This window comes from Salminus brasiliensis, chromosome 17, assembly GCF_030463535.1.
Source record: "Salminus brasiliensis chromosome 17, fSalBra1.hap2, whole genome shotgun sequence".
NCBI lineage: Eukaryota > Metazoa > Chordata > Actinopteri > Characiformes > Bryconidae > Salminus > Salminus brasiliensis.
This window is the reverse complement of record NC_132894.1, coordinates 32979685-33004276: the sequence shown is the minus strand read 5'-3', so window position 1 is coordinate 33004276 and position 24592 is coordinate 32979685. Positions and strand designations below refer to the sequence as shown.

The following is a 24592-nucleotide window of genomic DNA, read 5'->3' as shown; positions in this document are numbered from 1 at the left end:
TTGCCACACTTCAGTGGTAAGGAGCCATTTGAGTAGTGAGAAGAAAATGATTGACTTGAGATTTGAAACATATTTTCCGCCTTTCCAGCTCAGCAGTTCAATAAGTCTGGGCCGGAAATTTAAGGCTGTGACTGCCTGGGGATCAAAGAGGATGGGCAGACGTTTCCTTTTTTTTGCCAGGATTTGGAAGATTGATACACTCTTATCAAATAAAGATGTTTCAAATGGTTCTTTGAGCGACACCATAGAGGAACCCCTTTTGTTTCCATGAGGGACCATCTAATCAGCTAATTAACAAGCCCTTTCTGAGTAGAGGATAGTGGGTTAGAGCAGGAAACCATTGTACTCAGGAAACACTGGCTTTAACAGATTATGAGTTTGCAGTCTTGCAAGTATAAATCACAATATCTGAGAAGAAGCACTTTTGGCTTCATAAAAACCTTCGATTGGATGGTCCTTCCTAAATCCACAAGCTGTGCAATACTTAAATTATACTGTTCACATGTGCAATAATAATAATACTGTAATTCAGTTTAATGTGTGCAATAACTCGGGTGCAATAATTTTCCATATGTATTATAACAGTTATTACCAATATGCCACTTTACTAAATTCATAATATTTCTATACATGTACATTTTTCAAATTTTTCTTACTCTTTGTCCTAAATGTATTTTATTTATAGAGTGTTTATTTATAGAGTGTTTATCTACAGAGTGTTTATTTATAGAGTGTTTATCTATAGAGTGTTTATCTATAGAGTGTTTATTTATAGAGTGTTTGTCTATATAGTGTTTATATATAGAGTGTTTATTTATACAGTGTTTATTTATACAGTGTTTGTCTATATAGTGTTTATCTATAGAGTGTTTGTCTATATAGTGTTTATTTATAGAGTGTTTATTTATAGAGTGTTTGTCTATATAGTGTTTATTTATAGAGTGTTTATTTATATAGTGTTTGTCTATATAGTGTTTATTTATAGAGTGTTTATTTATAGAGTGTTTATCTACAGAGTGTTTATTTATAGAGTGTTTATCTATAGAGTGTTTATCTATAGCGTGTTTATTTATAGAGTGTTTATTTATAGCATGTTTATTTATAGAGTGTTTGTCTATATAGTGTTTATTTATAGAGTGTTTATTTATAGAGTGTTTGTCTATAGAGTGTTTATTTATAGAGTGTTTATTTAGAGTGTTTATTTATAGTGTTTATCTATAGAGTGTTTATTTATAGAGTGTTTATTTATATAGTGTTTATTTATAGTGTTTATCTATAGAGTGTTTAATTATAGAGTGTTTATCTATAGCGTGTTTATTTAAAGAGTGTTTATTTATAGAGTGTTTATCTATACAGTGTTTATCTATAGCGTGTTTATTTAAAGAGTGTTTATTTATAGAGTGTTTATCTATAGAGTGTTTATTTATAGAGTGTTTATCTATAGAGTGTTTATCTATAGAGTGTTTATTTATAGAGTGTTTATCTATAGAGTGTTTATCTATAGAGTGTTTATTTATAGAGTGTTTATCTATAGAGTGTTTATTCTTACACGAACAGTTGCAACTGTAACAATTGTAATTTCCCTCCTGGGATCAACAAAGTATTTCTGATTCTGATTTTAAACAAGATGTTTGAGTGTGAAGAGCCTTTTCAAAGTGTAAAGAACTTCCACATAATGAAGAGCCTCCAGGAAGAACCCTTCAACTGGTATAGAATCTTTCAGTTATGCGAAGTGTCCTTGAGGTTCTTCACAGGTTCCTCCCATTCACAAATCTCTCCAACATGGTTCTAAGAGCCTTTTGCAACAATGGCCTTGTATAGCTCACCATTCATTACCGTAAGTTTTTGGAAGTGCCAAATTAAATCCAAAGGGATCACCTAAAAAGACGGTAAATGCTCCTCAGGTTTCTACTTAGAACTTGTGTTTGTTGGTGACCAGACCATGTCCCAACATCTCAAACGCATGCAGGGTTTACCAATCCACCCCAAGGTTTGGGCACTTTCAGCTCCATAATGAACCACATTTGTGATAAAGATGTGTGAAGAACCTTTTAAAGATCTAAAGAACCACCATTACTTGACATCTCTATTACCAACTTGGTTCTTTTTGGAACCAAAAGTGGTTCTCCTTCAAAGAACACTTGAAGAACATCTGAAGCAACATGACCTGAGGACCGCAGGTTTAAATACCGGGTCATGCTGCCTGCCATCAGCAGCCAGAGCCTGAGAGAGCACAATTGGCCTTGCTCTCTCCAGATGGGTAGATCGCTCTTCCCACATCACTTCAGTGTGATGCTGCCCGGCATCAGAGCTGGTTGGTGGCCCGGTGACGTTGCACCGGCAGCAGTTCTAAACGAGGTAAGAGTGTAAAGTAACATCACGACTGGTCTCTTTGAGACCTGCCCTGCCTTTAGAGCAGCAGAAATGGGTAGAATACGTTTCTTTGCTGGCTTTGAAAGGTGTGTGTGTGTGTGCTTTTTTTTTTAATAGGTCGTGTTATGGTGTTGCTGCAGTGACCAGGCCTTTCTTTTTCCCCACTCTCTTCTTTCTCCTCAGGCGAAGAGTTGTGGTGTTAGATAAATAGGAACCAGCAGGAGAAAGGAGTCTCTTCTATCAGCCATGCTGAGCCGCACTTGAGCACATTTGTGATAGCCAGGGGAGGGAGAACGTGCGGGGAATGGTAATGCCTCCTCTGCAGAAGATCACTCCTGCCAGCCGCCAAGAGCTCGGAGACGGGAAACAAGCCTGCCACAAAGAAGTACATTGCAGGCTTTGTCCAGCTACAAAAGCTGTTTTGTAAGTTGAAGGACTTGCTGGAGGAGGAAGTATTGGTTGCGGGGGACGGGCCTTCAGAGTTTACTCATCAAAAAAGCCCCAGTTTCTCAAAGCAAAGCTGGGAAAGAAAGACTGGGGTGTGTTGGCCCGACCTCATGAGTAATTTATACCCACAGACGTGACGTGAACTTACATCACTCTGGAGCCGTCTAGACTCGCTTAATCAATCATTTACAGTCTTTTTTGAAGCCAGGCTGAATGGGTAATGGGTGTAATGGGTTTGACTGATTGATTGAACTTTAATACCTCTAAATAATACGTGCTTTTAACAAGATTTTATGAATTCTAAGTAATTTGAATAAAACTAGGTTGGCTTTTCTCTTTAGGAACCATTCCTCTGAAGTTTTTAATATGTGATATTAAATTGCACGTGTTTCCTTCAACAGAACAAACAGAACCAGTTCAAAAGTGGTTGCAGAGGGATGGAAATTCATGTCACTTAGCTGACATTTGTGCCCAAGTGTCACTAGATGGCGCCACGTGTCCAGTTTATTGGATGAAGGCCAGCACTCGCTCCTGCAGACTTGAAACTCATATAGGTTTCCCAGCAGGTTCTCTCTCTGTCTTTACAGTACGTACTGCTGGACCAACATAGCAGGAACCTCCTCAGAGTCTTCAGGGATCTGAGTAATAGATTTCTGTATGTTTCTAAATAAGAAACTCACTTTAATTATGGCCTTTAACCAGTGGTTCCCAAACCGTGGTTCAGGAAGATCCCTGCCCTGCACGTTTTAGTATTACCCAGCTCCCAACACACCTGATCCAGCTAATTAGCTCATTAACAAGCCATTCCTGAGCTGAAGGTACTGTGGTCAAGCAGAGCAGGGGGTTCTCAAGGACCGAGGACCAAGGACCACTGCCCTAAACATATTATGGGTTTGCAATATTGCAAAAAAAAAAAAAAATAGATGTCTCAGAAGATCCACTAGATTCCCTAAAGGCCTTCCGAAGGAGGCTTCCTTCAAAATCCATGTAGTAAATAAGATGTTTGAGTGTGAAGAGTCTTTTTACAGTGTAAAGAACCTTCACATTATGTAAAGAAATCCTTTACGAAGAACCTTTACACTGGTTTAAAGTCTTTTAGTTATGTGAAGATCCTTTTATGGTTCTTTGCAGGTTCTTCACATCCTCCAACATGGTTTTCTCCAGGGAGCCAAAGCGATATCATGGCCTTCTGTACACCAGCTTTCTACTTGGAGCTTGCAACGCTTGTTGGTCTCCAGCCATGTCCAAGCATCTCAAACGCAGTGTGGCAGGTGATTATCAGGACTCTACCAATCTGCCACCAAGGCTTTGGCAGTCACCAAGGTCCTGCCCTCTTCTTACCTCGCCTCCTACCTCCATTCAGCAAATCCCAGCAGATTACAACCACAGACCCTTCCCTGCTCATTAGGAGGAAATGTGGCAGACTGAACCTGACTGTGCCTCGACAGCATCCTGCTAACGAAACCCTGAGGTGACGAGGACGTCAGGAAGTGAATTATGCCTTCTACACGCTGGAGTCATTTGCATTCGGTCAGGGCTCCGGCGTTTCAAGACCAAAGATGGAATCAAGAAGAGAAGGCACAACGGTCTGCAGTACGTTAGTCTGGGAACAGGAGTTAATTCCTATGCATGATTAACCTCGTAGAATTTAAGAGGAATGTTTTCATGCATAATTAAATCGTTAAGACCTAAACAACGTCATTTAGAGTGGGGAAATTTGGTATGCTAGAGAAACATGAGTCAGAATACATAGAATACATCAGCACACATCTATAGCATTTAATGCCCAACTTCTGAAAGCAACATCACAGAGAACCATTACATTAAATGTTTACGAACAAACCGTCTGATGTCTGAGATACTTGGTTTACCCACCAAATTTTGGCCTAAATTTTTTTTATATACATTAACGGTGGATGGGGTCAATGCAGGGTGTTCTAAGGCAAAATAGTCCCCACAAAAGTCATATTTGTCCAGCATTACCTCTATTCTACCATGATTGACATTAGGCCTACATATATAACCCATAAGATGTGTATAGGGTCACCCATTAAACCCCATGCACAGGCCTACACTTCAGCTCTTCACTCTCATAACTACGTTACTGCCACAATTAGCATCAACTTCATAGACCCTAAAACAGGGCCCTGTGGGATACCACATGAGGTCCTAAACTAAACAGTTCCTAAAAACCCAATTGTAAACCTAGGATTCAGAGTGTTAGGCTTGTCATATTGTGTGTGTATTGACCACCATTTAGCAGATAATGGTCTACACCAACTCTCTGCTATGAATGAGATCTTGAATCCTTCAGTTTTATTTGGTCTTTTAAAGAAGTGCAGTTTATTTCTCATAATAAGCTCAATAGGTGTAGATCCCTCCCTCCGAATCACCTCCTAATTTGGTATTGGTAGCATTGCGAGACATCTGCCACTCAAGGCCTGGCAAAATCTATTCATGAGTAAATGGTTATTGGACAAACTCAACTCAACTGGGAGGAGAAAGTAGCAGGGTGGAGCAAACTGAGAGCAGAGGAGCCAGAGGGAATGTGTGGTCTAAATTTAGCCAATGGCTCCGCTAGGGTGGAGCTAATCCTCTTTGCGGTAGAATTATCTGGGCTCGGGATTAGGCAGCTTTACCTCTATGCAAGACATGCACCCACCATGATGATGTCCCGCAGCAGGACAAACCAACTACTGCTGGGTGTGGGTTGAAAAAAGTACATAGACATATAGGCCTAAACAAGCCTGGTATTTACTGGTGCTGAGTGACCATTGGGGAAGCAGTGATGTTAGTGAGGTTGGGTTCCTACCTCAGAGTAGGATTTTCTTAGGAACTGTCACAAGCTATTTGCTAACTCTCAGGCCACACATGGGGCAAGATATGGGGGTTGCAGAATGGAGCATGTAGCATTGAGAACATTTTAGGATGAGAATCCATGTAGGACAGGTTCACCATGACCACCAATCTGTGCAATCATGAGGAACCCAAGCAATCTGAGTGTTCCCCCATTTGCGATGCTACTGAAATACAACTTGCACCAGAGGGCTCTTGAGGTCTTTGGTGAAGAATGCTAAGATGAAGAGTTCTCACACGTATGATAGTCCACCATAAACTCCAGCAGTTAAAAACTACTCTATTTCAATACATTTACAAAGTCATGCTTTAAATGACAACACCCCCACCCCCCACCCACCCCCCACCACCTCACCGCCACCACCCTGTTCAGTGGCCAGCATTCTTCAAGTTAGAATGGACTCTACCATTCAGCCCACGGGCAGCAGGCGTAGGGAGATTCTCTGGAGATGAGCCGGTTGGGGATCATGAGGTTGGATCCTAATCCGTTGGACTGTCCATCGCTTTCTGCTAAAGTGACATGCAGGGTTTGCCTTCTGAAACCCTTTTTCCTGGATATGTTCATACATTTAATGGTTTTTATCCTCAGATTTCGTGAAGAAATAGCTTTGCATCCAAAGGAATGATCATTCTGGTAAGTTGTAGATTTTATTTTGATTGAAAAACTGCATTGACGGCTTTTATTACGCTTGATATCAAGGTTAAATTCCACTCTGTGGCAGTTTTAGTTGAAGTCAAGCTACAGTATGACTGATTTTTAGATTTCTGCTTGAAACATATGTCTTGTGATCAGGCATAAAGTCTATTTAAAGTATGAAACATGATATGAATCATATGAATTGTCTTGACATTGTCTTCAACTGCCATTTATGCATGCATTAACAAGCAATTTGATTGAGTCTAATTTGATGGTAAACGTGACTGATTCATATTTCCCATAGATTTTCCATTTTCTGATCTGTATATTAGAACGATATTTCCAAATTTCAACTTTCCAACCCATGTAATTCGGTCCATGCTCTGAAATCAAAATACCCAAATTAAATGTAAGCAAATCTAGTCCAGCATTTTATTCAAACTTGATTAGCCTAATGTTAGCTCAGGCATAAATGCAGAATCTGTGCCTATCCAAGACAAAAATGTCCAGATTACATAAATTACACAACCTATGTGGTACCTACCCCTGTATCTACCTTGTGTATCTGTTTGTCTGTCTGTCTGTGTGATAATGTCACTGCAGGATTCTGCAAGATACCGCTTCCCATACGTTGTGGGCATTTTGGTAGCTTATTTTGACTGGTTACACACTGCAGTAAACGTGCCCTTCAGGGTTGCCCTCAGCCAAGTACCTCCCAGTGACACCACAAACAGGCCTCGCCCCCTTAAAGTGCAGCACCACCCGTAAATGGGTATATCACGAGACCATTGTGCTGGGCCTTACAGATCATACAGGGAAGGTTATTAAATTAGTATGAGTAATATGAGCATCTTTGAGATAATATGCTCCGCAGTAATTTAAAGAATAATGTCATTATTTATTAAGGGTTTCTTTAAAGCACTATAAAATCAGTAAAATAGTTCAGCTAAACGTCATGCTGTGCCGTTTACAGGCATTTTCACACCTGTAGCTGGTTTGTTCTGGTCCAAATTAGTTAATGAGTTTGCAAACTTGAAGCATTTGCCCTTAGTTTGGTCTGTTTTCACACAGAGAAAAATCCAACAACATCGTTACAGCCCACCTTAATCCTAGCATAATGTGAGGGGTCCCATCTAGGCACCATGTGCAGTGTACAACCCAGATGGAGTGTACAACCCATGTTTAACCCCTCCTGGCCCCTGAAGGGCCCACATGGAAGCCATGACCAAAACGTTCTGGTTCCCAGGTGGGCTTCCCATACATCTATCACAAACTGGCCTCACTCAATCTGACTGGGCAGGATGGCCCAGGCCGACGTTACTCAGTGCAGGCGTCTGTTAGCAGATGTAGCACAGCTGGCAGTTAGCGTTCTCCTCCAAGCATGTTTAGCTGTCCAGTGACGCTTTGTTAGCAGCTAGCCTGCTTGCTTGTCTGAGAATCTCAAAGTATGAAACCTTTTGATGTGTCATAGACTTAGAAAATACCTTTAGAAGTACATCCCCCATTTGCACATGCGTCTGCTTTTATGAACGACCCCAAATATTGGCGAATCTGACAACAAATAGAAAGAGCCAACAAATTAAAGCAACACTATGTAGCATTACAACCTTACAATAACAGCTTCAAAATCCTGTTGATGCTCCTGTGACTTGTAATAGGGAGAATAGCATTGCTGTTGTTGATACATCAGGCTCAGCATACTGTTAACTGCAGTATGTAAAATTAGTGGAGTGTGCACAACAACGCTCACGAGAACTTAGTAATGCTGCGTAGCTATATAGAGGCCTATTTGTGGAAAATCTGGTACTATTACTCTACTATCTCAAACCAAAAAAACAAAATAACGGCCGTAATTACTGGCTCAAAGCCAGAATTACACCTCTAATCTGTAGATGGAGCTCAGGAGCAAAAAATGCCAATTCTCCATAGAGCTGCTTTAATGTGCATGATGAAAACAGTGCAGTTTAAAATCCCTTCTGTTGGCATTGCTCATCTCTTCTTAAGTTTTTGGGGTTAGAATGACCCCGATTCCCTTTCCCCTTAGTTGGCCGAGTCTGTGGTTGTTGCTGCTGTGAGAAACGCAGTAAAACACTGCGTTATGTAACAGCCATCTGGTACCAACAAATTAGGATGAGCAGAGTGACACAGGCCGCACACCAAAAGAAAAGGATTTTGCTTCATAATCTGACTTCAGCTGCGACTAAAGTCAGGTAGAGATTGCGGTTATTTAACTGAGTTCACCTTGGATCTGTGGGACAGTTCCACTATAAGCTGCCTCTGCACTTTTATATCTGTATTGGTATTATTCTTCACAGCATCACCAGACACTGAGGAAAAAATCAGCTAATAGCTGCTTTAACATCCTTTAGCACCTGCTTAACAGCCTGTGGTTCTCTATTTGGCTGTTGAACTTCAACTCATCATCATCATCCACCGTGGTCATCATCATTCTCACTTCCTATCTGCACAACAAAATAAAATTCAGCAGATTTAAGATGGATTAAACCGCAGCTCCCACACGCAACAACATCAACAGGATATTGCAGCCGTGTCAGAGCATAGGAACAGCAGTCAACATATCTGTAACCAAATGATTTATCGTTGCGGCCTCACTGTAACCAGTAGGATGCTCCTGGTATACTGGTGTTCTTGTTTTATGAGATTATTATGCAAAAGGCTCACGAATGCTGCCTGATGCCTGAGACACTGTCTTACAATAGTGTAGGAGTCTACATATTGTCCTAGGGCATAGAGAGGCATAGCTGTACCCATCTACTTGCCTAATAATATAACTATAATATTGTTATTATTAGTAATGTTGATAATAATACAACTTCTTCTTATTATTTAATTAGTAATATTACTCACGTGGCCGGAATTAGGTGGGTTCCAGGTGTGCAAGGGCTGTGAGTGGGTCTGAACATGCGTTTTTACTGGGACCCAGTTGGGCTTCCCAAATGGGACTCATCGTTACAGCCCACCTTAATCTCACATGGGTCCCTTCTAGGCACCATGATGGACAATCCAGATGGAAGTTAAAACCCGACCTGGTCCCATCACTGATCCTGGACCCTGATGGGTATCCATATGCAGGGCTAACATGAAGGCCATGAGCAAAACATTCTAGTTCTCAGGTGGGCTACCTATACAGCCCCTATATGGCATGATACACTATATTATAGCAATATTTTTACATAAAACCAACATGACAGCTCAAATAACTCAAATTTGGATGCTTAAATGTTTCTTTACATCGGTAAAAGACCCTTTGTAGAAGCTATTTTGGGCTATATGGCACCACCAGTACTATATAGAACCCCTATATAGAACATTGTGACACTAGTCTGTGATTACTAGTATGCTAACATGCTCACAATTTCTCTTTCTCAGGCCCAGCATGCTCCCTTGTGCAGAAGGTCACCAAGGAAAGTAGTTCTTTCTCCACATACATGCTGAGACCTTAGCTAGAGATCCAAAGATCACTGTAGGAAAAACATAAGAAGACAAATACCTTTGTCTCTTCTGGTGTCTTGGACAGCATCTCTGAAAGACCTACCAAGGATTATGTTCATATAGCACATATCAGCTTCTTGGAGGACACTTCAACCACCTTTCGTGAGTCGAAATGGATGACCCTTACCAAAACAATGTGCAAGGAGAAACCTACCCCACCTATGGAGAAGGAGGTCAGGATGGATATCCCTACCAAACCGACTACCCTGCCCAGGAGGAGGATGCAGCCAGCGATGCCACCGAGGGTCACGACGAGGACGACCAGATGTACGAGGGCGAGTACCAGGGCGTTCCTCACCCGGACGAAATCAAGGAGGCCCGCAGAGCCGCCCGCCGGGAGGCCAGGATGAAGGCTAAACTGGCAGCCTTGGAAGAGGAGGAGACGCTAGCAGATCAGTACGAAAGCATCATGGAGGACTGCGGCCACGGGCGCTTCCAGTGGACCCTCTTCACCGTGCTGGGCCTGGCGCTCATGGCTGACGGCGTCGAATGCTTCGTGGTGGCCTTCGCCCTGCCCAGTGCTGAGAAGGACATGTGCCTGTCAAATGCCAACAAGGGCCTGCTGGGTAAGACAAGAACTAATATGGTTTAATTTGGCCTAAAAAGCTTCAAAGTTCCTCAAAACAGCCATTCAGTGCGGCAGGGCTGGCTAGTGAGACCAAATATGCTGAAATTTAGTACAAATACGAATTAAAATGAAGGTTGATAAAACCCACATCCACCTAACACGTCCCACCGAGAAGCTGGAGATGCCAGACTGCCCATTTATCATCAGCAAATTGACACAATTTACCCCTTAGCTCAGTCCTAGCTGATCAGCTAACACATGTTTGATGCCTGAGGTTCGATTCTGAGGTTAGTTTTGCTACAAGGCTAAAGTAGCTAACACATAATGGACACTTATAGCCACCAGGCTAGCACCATGCACAAAAAAATATATGCCTAAATCATCACATCCTTTTCCTTAAACTGCGTGGAGTGGTAAATAATCTCAAACACACTGTAATTTATATAAAGTGAAGAAAAATATGTCGCAAAGCTAAAGCAGTAGTAGCATCCTGGCCACATTCGAGGTGGGGGGGTGGATGTGTAAAGTAGATTATTGACCCGTTTCAGTTTATCTTAATCAGTTTATTCAGTAAATAAATGTTTAAAAAAGAAATTGGCAACAATGGCGTGGCATGACGACTTTAATCAGCCTTTTCTGGGCTGTTTACTCTGTCTGAAACTTGTTTAAGTTTGTGAACTGATTAAAATGGACATTTAGGAGGAATTCTCTGAGTGTGGTGTTAGATGATCTTGATGATCTTCATGAGAAGCTCTGGGGTGGCGTGTGAATGGGACAGAATGGGACCTGGACCAAAGCTGCAGTCTGGACTGAGGCATGTGTGCAGGCTGGCAGTCTGTTAGGCTGCAAGGTCACAGCACTGTGGGGAGAGTGTAATCCAGCAGGAGGTTCACACTACCGTCACACGTGCCCGCTAATCGTCTAACTCATTCTCAAATTAGCTGTGTCTGTGTGTGAGTGTTTGTGTGTGTGTGTGTGTGTGTGTGTGTGTGTGTGTGTGTGTGTGTGTAGTAAAATACTAAGGCGGCAGGGGTGAGGCAAAGGCAACCAACATCACTTTGTTGGCCACTTGCAGGTTGTCTTGGTGTAATTTGGTGCGTAGATAAATGGACAATACAGAATATACTGTTAAACAAATACAGGCCATGTATAAATGCATGAATACAGAATCACATATTGTTGAGGGGTGATTAAAATATTGTATGATATAAAACTGTTTTTAACAGTTAACTTATTTATTTATTTATTTTTACAACTCCCAAATTCTATAAACTCTATAATAGTGTGGTTACATTATGCATTTATACATTTTTTATACAGTGAAGAAATTATTTGGTTTGATGATTAGCAGCAAATCAAATCTGGATTAGTTAAAATTAAGGTTAGACTGTATGATCATTTAACTAGGGATCACTTAATCAGGGCAGTTTCTCATGAAATACCTGTTCATCCATACCGAGGTAATGGGAGCCCTCTAGTGGTTTAAAGTGAAAGGTCTCTTTCCTTTCTACTGTCCTTCTATTTTCATAAATGTGATGTGTAACATTTCACAAAATTTAGAATTCAGTTATATATATATATATATGATGTATTTTTATATTATATTTTATTTTTTTATTTTTTATATACAGTTATATATACATATATGATATATGATGTATGTATATACATCATAACTCTACTAATACTACTTCCATATTTAGTTTTTTAAAAACGTGGACACCGAAGGAGTGCTCTTTTCCGTTGTGGTTAGTATGTTAAGGCTGTGGGGCTGCAAATAGGCCTAAGTTGTAGGACCATGGCAGTGTGTATTTATTAGAAGAGGACGCCGTTCTCATTCATGCAGCTGAATGAATCAATATTAATACATCAATACATAAACAAATGCATTAATAAATAAATTAATAAAGGTATATAAATAAACATATGTGTTTGTTTACATTTGCGGCCGGGTATTTTAGGTTGTGGCCAATCGTCTGTGGTGAGAACCAGTTTGACCTAATGGCTGCTTGGAGATGCAGGTACATGTGGGCCGTTAGTGGTGGTGAGAAGGCGGGACCTGGTCACCCTGGCTTTATAGTGTCCTGATCTAATGCTCTAGCTACAAGCTAATATGTCAAAGCCCCATGTTTACACACTAGCTCCAAAGTGGTCATGATGCAGTGGTACAGTGTGCTGTGAGGGATGGTTCCTACGCTAGACTAAAACATTTGAAATTAAGCAAGGAGTGTTGTTGTAGAGAGTCTCTAGACCTGTTAGCAAACTGGGAGAACTCTCAACAAACTGCATTTCAGAATGAGGGCCACTTTTCTGGCCAATAAATGGTGTAACTGTATGCAGGCAGCTAGTGGTGTGATCTCTGGGTGTCTCAGGGTTTCTCCCAAAAACATAGGAGGTGGTCTGGCTATGGTAAATTGCTGGGTTGTGTGTGTGTAGGGGTTGTTATATATATATATATATAAACATTTTCTCTTAACTAATATATTTATTTATTAATTATTATTCCATTACTATGATTTGTTCTTTAAATGGCCATATTAAATAAATGATTATTCATTTGACTTTAAAAACTCAACATCCTAAACAATCAATCAAATTGCTCCACTGGACAGTGGACAGGACAGGACAGGACCGTTGGCAACCCCATGTGTGTCTGTTACTCTGCAAAGGGCTGGAACCCTGTCCAGTGTGTATTTCAGCATTGCGCCCAGTGTTTCCGGGTAGGGCCTAGATCCACTGTGACCGGGATGTGATGTGATAATTTGGCTGTTTTGGACACCTGACTGCACCTTATTTCAGCATTCTTATAAATATATGTCTGTTTTGTGTTGTGTGTGCGTGTGTGTGCGTGTGTGTGTGTGTGTGTGTGTGTGTGTGTGCGTGTGTGCATGCGTGTGCAGGCCTGATCGTTTATGTGGGGATGATGGTGGGAGCCGTAGTGTGGGGTGGTCTGGCTGATAAGCTCGGCCGCCGCCAGTGTCTCCTCTATGCTCTGGCTATCAACTGCATCTTCTCCTTCCTCTCCTCCTTCGCCCAGGGCTACGGCTTCTTCCTCTTCTTCAGGCTCTGCTCTGGAATTGGGTGAGTTGGAGTTTCAGTACCATGGATATACTGATATACCACCAAGTTGTAGCCAGCTCAGGTGTAAAAGTAAAAAGTAAAAGTACAAGTGCAAATCTAACATGGGAAGTTGTCTTACTGTACTTACCATGCAGTATTTCACTGTCCTCTATAGAATAGGTGGCACCATCCCTATCGTGTACACATACTATGCGGAGTTCCTGCAGATGGATAAACGTGGAGAGCACCTGAGCTGGCTGTGTCTGTTCTGGATGCTGGGCGGCTTGTACGCTTCCTTCACCGCCTGGGGAATCATCCCTCATTATGGTAATAACAGCAATAATGATCAGCATAATTACACTCATATTAACCATAGTGATAAAGACCCTAATTATGATAAAGTAGCAGTGGGAAAGACCGGATCCATTTAGTGTGAGAAGACTGACAAAAGAATAGTGTTCTTAACATCTTGTGATGTGATGAGAATGGGAAGTCATTTTGGACAGTATATATATATATACTTGCCACCTTGAGAAGGACCCGCTGCCCAAATACTACCTGCTCTGTGGTGGTCAGATGATATATATATATATATATATATATATATATATATATATATATTCTGATATGATACTATATATATAGTCATAAGTATGTAGTCATATAGTCATAAGAAGTTATATCAGTATCAGATTGATATGTGTGTGTGTGTGTGTTTTGTAGGCTGGGGCTTCAGTATGGGCACTGAGTTCCAGTTCCACAGCTGGAGGGTGTTTGTGCTGGTGTGTTTCCTGCCCTCAGTGGTCGCTCTTGGCGGACTTGTGTTTATGCCTGAGAGTCCCCGCTACCTGCTGGAGGTAACGTCACTCAGTAAAAGATAAATAAATAAATAAATAAATAAGATTTTTACATTTTTATTTTTATTACTAGCTTGCATCAGTTTTACAGTTTATAATGTGTGATTTAATTTTTCATAAATCAGGAAGTGTAGAGCACAACTGAATGTAGGGTCAAATGCACCGATACACAGCAATTGACTGATGGATGTAACACACTATAAGATTCTGAAGCAGGTACATAACTCAAGTACAGCCTCCACATGACTGGGTTAGTTTTAACACAGTGTTACAACTCTGTACAAAGCCCTGGACTTTTTATATGCTTTTTCTGCAGCATTTTGTTGTCCAACAATCCATTTTATGCCAATAAATGACACCGCTGCTGCTCCAACCCTGGCTAATGCGCCCCCTGGAGGCTAAAAATGCAGTAATGCTGCATCTGTAATTGTCATCCACACCCTAATATGCATTGCCAGTGACGGATCAGTGGTTGGAGTGGTGGGTTATTAGTGTTAGTACCCAGGTCTGCTTAGCTGCCACTGTCCTGTGCTCACACTGTGGCTTTCTAAGCTCAGATATATGACAAGAAAAGTTGAACTGTGCAAGTATACCCAGCTAACATGTCAAATTTGGGCCTGTATGGGTAGCCCAACTGGGAACTAGAACTTTTTGCCACTGCCAGTGACTTCCATTGGTTTCATATATGTGAATGCCCATCAGAGTCAGTGATGGGACTAGGTGGGGTTAAGCATAGGCCTCATCAGGGTTGTACACTGTACATGGGGCCTAGTTGGGACCGGCTGTAATATTGGGACCCGTTTGGGAGTCCCAACTATGTAAAAATTGTTTGAACAGACCCACACAGAGCCCATGCCCACCTGGAAGCCACCTAACCTACACTCCACCCATGTGAGCTATTACAATAAAGGAGTATAGTACAGTATAAGAGCCTTGAATGCTCTATTAACTGAAGTGTGTTTGGTTGTGTTCAGAATGCGAGGCATGATGAGGCCTGGATGATCCTGCGACAGGTCCACGACACCAACTGGAGGGCCAAGGGTGAACCCCAGAAAGTGTTTGAAGTATGTCAGCATGTTTCATCTCTAGATTTGGATCAGGATGCATGTTGGGGATATTTAAGCTTCGCCTAAAACCTTATTGTAGTTCCCAAACTGCAAATCATCCCAAATCATCAGACAACAGCACTGTGCACTGATCTGAATGGACAATAAATGGACATAACAATTCAGGCCTCAGGATGACTGCTAGTACTGCTTTTACTGTCGCTATGTGATGAGACATTTATTCTTGTCTATTTGAGATTACTTAACAACCCTGTTACTGGTCTTTTGGCCAAACCATCACCTTTAAGACTGAATGATTCTTTATCTGTCTGTCTCTCTCAGGTTTCCCAGATTAAAACGCCTCAAACTCAGGATGATGATTTCATCGAGATTCAGAGTGAGACGGGCACTGCCTTCCAGAGGTTCATGGTCAGGCAAGTGACCCTCATCAAGCAGGTATGGATCACACCAGAATAAAAACTGCTTTCAGTGCTTTCAGTGGTGGCGGTGACTGTCTGAATGTGTCTGTTTTAAAGGTGATGAAGAATTTGATGTCACTGGCTGCTCCAGAGATGCGACTCCATGGCTTGTTCATTGGCATCGTTTGGTTTACGATGGCCTTCAGGTAGAAAACCTTTTCCCTGCACTTATTTTATTACACTAGGACAGGGGTGCACTGTAAATATGTGTGTGTGTATGTGTGTAAATACAAAATCACAGCCATTAGACTGCATTTATTCCTGGAATATCTTCAAATACAAGAACAGTGTGATTGTTTTTTTGGATTTCTATGCCTAAAATGGTCTGAGAATTTTATTTTAGCCACATAATCCATACATACATACATTCATACAGCTCCGGAAAAAATTAAGAGACCTCCCTACATTATCAAATTCTCTGGTTTTACTATTTATAGGCAGTGTGTTTAGGGAAATGAACATTTGTGACATTTGTGTAAACCATGGACAACATTCCCCCTAACTCCAAATAACAATACTGCTATTTAGAGCATTTATTTGTTTGCAAAAATAACAACTGCTCAAAAACCACTGCTCAAATAATGTAAAGAAATAATAATATAAATTATAAAGCAAATGTTATTAAAAGTTATTATTGAAATTTAAACAACACAGTACTAATATCTGAACTTTGAGAGCATTCAGAAATCACTATGGTGAAATAACCTCGACTGCCAATCACAGCTCTCATGTCTGAGCCGGCTCTCCACTAGTCTTTCACATTGCTTTTGGGACTATGTCATTCCTAGTCTGCAGATTCAGCTAACTCAGCTTTGTTTGATGAAAAGTCTGGAATAAAATGTCTGCCAGACTCGTAGAGATGCAGATTTAAGAAAGAATAATTAAGTGGTCTCTTCATTTTTCCCAGAGCTGAATATTGGCTCCTGATTTCTAATCAATTTACTGATATATGCTGACATATGTATGACTGCAGGAACAGTTACCTGCTCTGGTAACCTATGCATCTGTTTCCATTCACCCACAGCTATTACGGTCTGTCAGTGTGGTTCCCTGACCAGATCAAATACCTGCAGTTTGAGGAGTACGAGGCTAATGTCAAGCTGTTCCACCGTGAAAAGGTTGAGCGTTTTCATTTCAACTTCACTCTGCAAAACCAGGTCCACAGGGAGGGGGAGTACATCCACGATAGGTACAGTAATGCCCATCTGACTTTCTTCCCAGCTGTCTACTGAATACGTACTGTTTGTGGATGTGCAAATACACACAAACACACACACAGCTTGTCTAGTCCATGTAGAGAAGTACTGCTAATAGAATAGGACAATCTGGAGCTGGTAAACATGAACCTATTGGCACCATGCTGCCTAATGCCAGGCGTGGGCTAGAGGGGTTTAAAGCCCCCCAGCAACATTGATCTGTGGAGAAGTGGAAGAACTGTGTTCTCTGGAATGATGGATGGTGGAGCTCCATCTAATACATTTTGGAGTTGGGGAGTTGGTTGGGGATGAGGTGGGGTGGTGATCGTCCAACATTCTGACCTCACTTACATTTTTGCCACTGAACGCAATCAAATCCTCACAGCAATGCTCCTCCAGAATCTAGTAGAAAGTCTTCTTCCCTGGACAGTGGAGGCAGTTACTCCAACAAAAGCAGGATCAACTCTTTTTTTTAATACCGTTAGATTTCGGAAGACACAAGGAGTGAGTAAGATGTCCCAATACTTTTGTCCTTTTAGAGTATATATATTTCACTCCAAAACATTGTCAATCATGTTGCAGTTTTTCTGTTTTTGACATAATGTGAATCCATTGTGATGTATGGACCAATAGAAATGCTCCAATACATTACCATACTTTACCATCTACACTATAAACATATTTAAATGTTGAACGTGTTGATTAATATATTGTGTAGCTTGTTGTTAACCATTTGTCCGTGAACTGAATCTAAATTCATTGGCTTATCACCCCTGTGCAGGTTTGTCGGCATAGAAATTAGAAACGTGAAGTTTGAAGACTCCCTGTTTGAAAACTGCTATTTCGAGGACGTCAGGTCCACAGACACGTTCTTTGAGAACTGCACCCTCAGGAACACTGTTTTCTACAACACCGGTACTTCTTCTCTATAAAAGTTACCTTCAGAAAGATCCCTCTGTACTGCAGTTCTGACGTCTTCTCTGTTTTATCCTTTGCAGACTTGTGGAAAGACTCAAAGTTCATTGACTGCAAGTTCTCCAACGTCTCATTTCATCATCCCAAGAAAGGCTGCCATCTGAACTTCCAGGAGGAAAACGACATCCTGATTTATTTAGTGAGCTTCCTGGGCAGCTTGTCTGTTATACCAGGCAACATCCTAGCAGGTCTGCTTATGGATAAGATAGGAAGAATCAAAATTATAGGTATGTGGTTTAAACGCTTCCTGTCGTTTTTCTATGGCGCCTCAAAATACACCATATTAAGTGTCATTAACATAATTCAATGACATCTCCACCTCCAGAATGTATAGTAAATGCACCACCATATCAGAATATTGACCACCTGCTTAATAGTGGGAATGACCACCATTGGCTTGGACTGTATTATAGAGGGTAGCTTCAACTGCTCAGTACCACTCACCAGAGTCTTCGTTCCCCTCTGGCATCAATGGCCGATGGGGCACCACTGTTATGCTGTTGGGAAGTCTATTCTCGGTACACCTTCACTGCGGCGGCTCTAGAACATCCCACAGTGTTAGGGGCTTCTGAGATTGTCCAGTACCCTATTATCATGCCTTTTTGGAGATCAGTCAAATCGCATCCTTTGCCCATGACAATGGTTTTGCACTCTGCTACAACTGACTGGTGTGCTCGCTTATTTATACATCTGTGATATCCTGGGGCCCAGAGGTGGTCATAATACTCTGATTGGACTGTGTATAATAATGTCTGATAATGTGTCCATGTGTGTTTCCATGTAGGTGGCTCCATGCTGGTATCTTCTGGCTGTTCGTTCTTCCTCTTCCTCTGCTTTAACCCGGGTGCTGTAATAACCTTCCAGTGCCTCTTCTATGCAGCATCTGCAGCAGCCTGGAACGGAATAGAAGTGATAACAGTGGAACTCTATCCAGCCTCGAAGAGGTAGAGTCCAGTAGTGTTGTAGTGCTCAAGTCTGGTCTTTGTCTTGAGGTCGTTGAATGGCGCAGTGGTGCTTCAAGGCCACCCTGTCTGCTGCTACTGTGTCCGTATGGATGAAAGACGAACAACAGGGCCTATTTTTGTTGTTCTTGATGAGGCCTGATATGTGAACACTGCAAAATGCTGAGGCCTATAGGGATACCACACACTTTACAAATCTACAAATGGGTTACCTAATAAATAACTGTAAAATATATGATGTCACTCTGGCCATCTCTGGCCAATTTCCAAGAGACAGCCCAGTTTCCACTACTCAGCACAATGCTAGCTAGTGAGAGTGAGGGTGTCTGTTACTGACATTACCCAGTTGACAGTAAGTGTTCTCCTCTAAGTCCCTGGAGCTGTCCAGCCACATCCTATTAGTGGCCGTTGGATGTGCTTAACATGACTACACGTTGGTCTTCACGCTCCAAGCACTAGCAGGGGGAGTTTTAGAGGGCGGGTCGCTTTGAATGTGGCTTTTTTGGAAAGAAACGTTGTGTGAAAGATGGGCAGACACTGGGCAGACATAGAAAATCAGTGCCTGCAAGCCTACAGTAAAAAAAAAGATTATCCAGCTCCATTTCTTTTTGTAGAATACAAGTCCCTCAAAAATAAAGATTGTAATCCATAAAAATGGATTTTCTCATTTTTTCCTCAAAGACCTGGCTTGTAACTCTCTCCTTCATCAGCATTAGCAAGTTAAAAATCTCCACAAGGGGTTGCTATTGGTACTCATGTAGCTTGTGGTGCTTCACATCAGTGACACTGCGTGTCCTGGTTTAATTTTTGAAACTTTTATGAATAAAATTCAATTCTTCTGCCATTTGTAGAATGTCACCAACATCTCCTCATCCCCAGATGAGATCCTGATAGTTTTCTCAGTTCTCTTCATTGTTCCCTGCTCATGGTCACACTCTTCTCCTCCACAGAGCGACCGCCTTTGGCGTGCTGAATGGATTGTGTAAGCTGGCAGCAATCATCAGCACCTTCATCTTCTCCAAGTTCGTGGCAGTCACGAAGATCATCCCCATCCTGCTGTCCTTCTCAGCGCTGGTGTGTGGAGGACTGCTGTCCTTTAAGCTTCCAGAGACACGGGAAGTCATCCTCCAATAACAACAAAACAAGCAAACAAGCCAAACTTCTAAAATGTTAAGGCCTCATGTCAGGGCGCGGTCCAGCTGGAAACTGGGCCCTCTCATACCCAGAGAAGTGAATGTACGGGAGCAGGAGTTGTTTATGATCATGTAAAGTTTAAAAAATGATGTTTACCTTGATTAGTTTAGTAGTTTAGCGAGTCAGATTTGGGTTTTCCTCAAGGTTTTACCGTCCATTTGCTCTCTTTTAAGCCACACAAGCCGGAGCAGTTTGGGCTTCAGTGTTTGACACTTTTATAGGAAGTGTTTTTTTCGTAAGTTGGATCTAAAACCTGGAGTGTTGTTATTATATAAAATGATATTTGCGTCATAACTTGATTGAAAAAGAGTGAAAGCATCATTTGTCAACAAAGTAACCCACTTTCTTTTATTTCTGTTGTTGTGGATTAGAATATTCCCACTCAGAAGGCAGATGTATGTTCTTATATCTGCAGTACTTTGGTGTGGACAGAGATATACAGTACTGTGCAGAGGTTTTAGGCCCCTTAGAACATTATTTAAAGTAATGTCTCTCAGCAGTGAGAGGGTTTTTACTCTGAGAAATAATACTAGACTCCATGAGGAGAACTTTGGAGATGTTCTAATGATGAACACAGTGATGGAGAACCACCACCACTTTCTGAGTTTTACTGAGCAGATAAGGAGCTTCTCATTCTAAGGTCTTCAGGTGCCTAAAGCCTTTGCACAGTGCTGTATGTGTACATTTACTAACACAAACCTGAATCGGTTGACCTGTTGCTTGTTTTTGTTGTCTTGTATTTATTGGTTTATTACTATAGCACATCTATATTTTTGCTGTAGTTTGTGTTTTAATTGTGGCCAGATTAATTCCCTTTTTGTGTCAGTCTTTATCATTAACATATGCAAATCATCAGAGGGGTAAACGACAGCGTTAAGGCATTAAAGGACCTCCTTTGTGTTTGGATGAATGTGTCCAATTACACATGCCACCGATTAGGATTCATTGTCCTACATTTAGGACTATTTAAACAAACAGGGAACGCCGTTCATGTTGTTGATTCCTTGAGGCCTAAAATCAGTCCCTCTATATAAGAACAAGAGCAAGAATTTCCTGCATGTTTGGACTCGTTTTTTAGAATCAGACTCAAACAACTTTCGACTGAAATTAACCCTTAATTGTTCTCAATGCATGTTACCAAACTTGTACCATTGAAACACATAATATATATATATATAGTACAATAGAGCAGCAGAGTCTAACCAGTTTATGTGAATGAGAATCCATGATTTACTTTTTATATTTCATATTACAAAAAGAAAATGTGATGAAAGACTTCATTTAAAGACTACTTTTTTGTTTTTGTGATGGTAAAAATAAAAAAAGAATAAAACTGACTCTGACTTGGTGAATTATTCTATTTTACTTAACCCCTTAACACACCAAGGCCTATTACACACTAAGGTGTATTACTCAGTACCTGCAGGCATGTCTGTACAAATCAGTGGGGTTATTCTCTGGTATTAGAAGTTTGTAATAACACTTTCGGCCCACTTCGACGGCCCACTAATAAACTTAACTAAACTTATTAGAATTACGTTGCAGCTCAGAGTGGATAAGCCATAGCTTTGTGTATGTGTGTGTGTGTGTGTGTGTGTGTGTGTGAAAGAGTGAGAGAGCAGAGGCAGTTGTGAAAACACAGGGCGTGAGTGTGAACTAGTGACACCTCAGGTGAAGAAGGTTTATTAGAGCTCTAGGTGTGAAAAGAAATCTGGATAATCCCTTCCTTTCCTTTCCTGCTTATCAGTGAATAAAACATCAACAACGTATTTGCTAAAGAAAGAAAGATTTTTTAAAAGATAAAACGTAAATTATCTACACACAGACATAAACCTGCTGTGACGTTCTATGCCTTTTGCATCTAAAACAGTATTAATTAATCACAGTGTCACTCTAGTGTGTTTTTAATTATTTTTATTTCGCAGTACAAATCGCTTTATCAAATAAAATTTGCTTGAAATCGTAGCATTTTATCATTCTTAAAAGTAGTTTATTACATGGAAGCAGTTCTCGTGCTGAAGCTCTTGCTTTGTTTTACACCTCGGGCGTAAAATGCTGCACGGCTGCTGCCCATGTCCCACAGGAGCTGCGGTCAGCTTGAGGTCCCACTGGGTTCAATTCTCGGCCCATTGAGGATTCAATGGGGAAGGAATCCTGCTGTGCACAAGCTACCATAATCACAAGGCCATAATCATAATAATAATCAATAATAACTGCAGTTCATGTTCATATTTGATTCAGTAATCTGTACGGAGTAGAAGGACATGATGGTGTAAACGATGGTGTAAAAGATGTAAAGACAAGGTGCTTCTAGAAGTCTAAAATCAATGCGTTTCTTCAGTAAATCCACTACTCTGAGGAGCTCTGGCTCAGCGTGGACGTCACCATGTTATTTACCGTGTTATTTTTTAACACATTTAGCTAAGATCAACACATTTTGCGTTATTTTTAACACAGCTGGTGCATTGCCTCCATTAACACAGGCACGGTGTTCACATTTTTAACAGCACAGTCTGACTAAATGCACTGTAACAAGCTCAAAAACTATACAAACTCAGTATATTTGAAGATTTATTCATATTATTATTAATCTTTATGAAAATGTATTGGGTCAAATCGCATCACAAACATAGCATAGAGTTAGCATTCAGTTCATTCAGTGAACATTAATATTCATTTAAGCTAATCCTGTTGGTATCTGGGATTTGCCGACAAATCATGAATTTGCACATCTATACGTTTATGAATTTTGTCACACATACAAAGTCCAGTCCATAGCTAAATAGCAAAGCTAGCTAGCATTTTCCTACGTATGCCTCGCTAGCTAGCCTCAATATCAAGCCTGTAGTTTTTAGCATAGCACGCTGGTGCCTACTCTTAAGATGTTTTTCCATTAAATTTGGCCATTTTTACTAGCTAATACTTCATATATTGCTACAGTAATTCTCAATAAAGGGAGAACGGCCCTGTCTTTGTCAGAATTGTGTAGCTACAGCTAACTACACAGGCCTTCCGTCTTGGTGTGGCGGTGTAAGGTTAGCTAGCTAGGTAACTTTGCTAAGATTAAGTTAGCCAGCTAGCTTTCTAGCTAGCAAAGTTTACCTCAGGATACGTCAGTTTGGGAGGGAATAACTAGCCTACTTAGCATCTCAATGCACAGCTAATGTGAATGATCAGAGCTGCAAAATTACTGTTAGCTTCCGTAATGAGCTTTTTTGAGAGTCTCACAGAGCAAATATAGAGTTAAAGAAGCTTGTTTAGCTTATTTTTGTGAAAATAAGTCAAACCTCGCTCATCTAAAGCTAGAATTTTAGATGTGAGGGCAAGATATCAACACTTAAGTCGATTATTTAGCTAATACATGATGTTATGAACTTTTCTCCTTCATTTTAACACATTTCACACAATTTATACATGTATTTGTAATTAACATATACTTCTTGTGAGTGTATTTCCTCAGTATACTGTTATTTTTATAATTTTATATTATTATTTTTTAAAGAAGTATTGATAATGATGTGTAAGGGGCCTTCATGTAGGATATCACTGTGTTCTTAAATTTAAAGGTGCCGTTAAGGATTTTTTGGACATCCTGAACACTTTTTAAAGGGTGGTTCTTTACAGAGACACTTGTAAATGCGAACCTCGACACGGTACCTTCACATTATGTGAACATTTTTTAAAAAGTCACTCACTCTCCAACATCCTTTTAGCAAATATGGTTCTTTGGGGAACCAAAAGTGGTTCTTCTGAGGCTTCACTCAAGAGTCTTCAGTGACAGATTTGTCTTTAAGGCTGTAGGTCTTTTTTTCAAATGTTCATATTATTTAAATTTATTTTAATTAATTATGTTTTAATTACTTTTCGTGTATATTTTATATGTGAATGGTCATTTGGGGTGGGTGTGTGTGTGTGTCCCAGGTCAGGGAGGCTGACGAAGGAGGGAAGCATGAAACTGGAGGGACACACACAGGTGCAGCTTCAGCTTTCAGCTTTCCCTTCAAAATACAGAGGCGTCAAACTCAACACAACACAGGCTCTCCCTTTCACTCGCTCACCCAGCGACCTGATCCCAAACACACACAGCGAGAGAGAGAGGTTAGGCATGGAGGCCAGGAAAATTACTTCCACAGGTGAACAGTGTGGAGTAAAGCACAGCGGGAAAAGCTGAGCATGTAGAGCCACGGGAATCAGTCCAGCTTTTAGAAACTGAAGGAAAGTGGCTTTTTAAGGGTTCATTCATTTCTTTGCCTGGTTAAAGGGTTCCTTGCATTGTTAGGTTGGCGGTTGTTAGGATGTTGTAAGTTCTTAACATCAGAAAGACGTTGGACTCCAACGTTGGACAAACATTAAATGAAAATCAACCTCCAACATTGTGCTGACATTGAATTTTGATTGGAAGTCACATGTCTGTCAAAAACCCTGAGTT

The 24592-nt window shown here is 40.9% G+C and overlaps 1 protein-coding gene across 1 annotated transcript; it reads left to right on the top strand.

The window, feature by feature from the left end:
• The first annotated feature begins 9938 nt into the window (after positions 1–9938).
• Positions 9939–20103, top strand: sv2ba (synaptic vesicle glycoprotein 2Ba). Its single transcript, XM_072660350.1, has 12 exons — positions 9939–10392; positions 13295–13475; positions 13630–13781; positions 14178–14311; positions 15286–15375; positions 15700–15813; positions 15894–15982; positions 16861–17025; positions 17814–17947; positions 18031–18234; positions 18792–18951; positions 19920–20103. Exons 1-12 carry the CDS (start codon positions 9939–9941, stop codon positions 20101–20103), a joined length of 2061 nt encoding a protein of 686 aa, XP_072516451.1.
• Positions 20104–24592: the final 4489 nt, after the last annotated feature.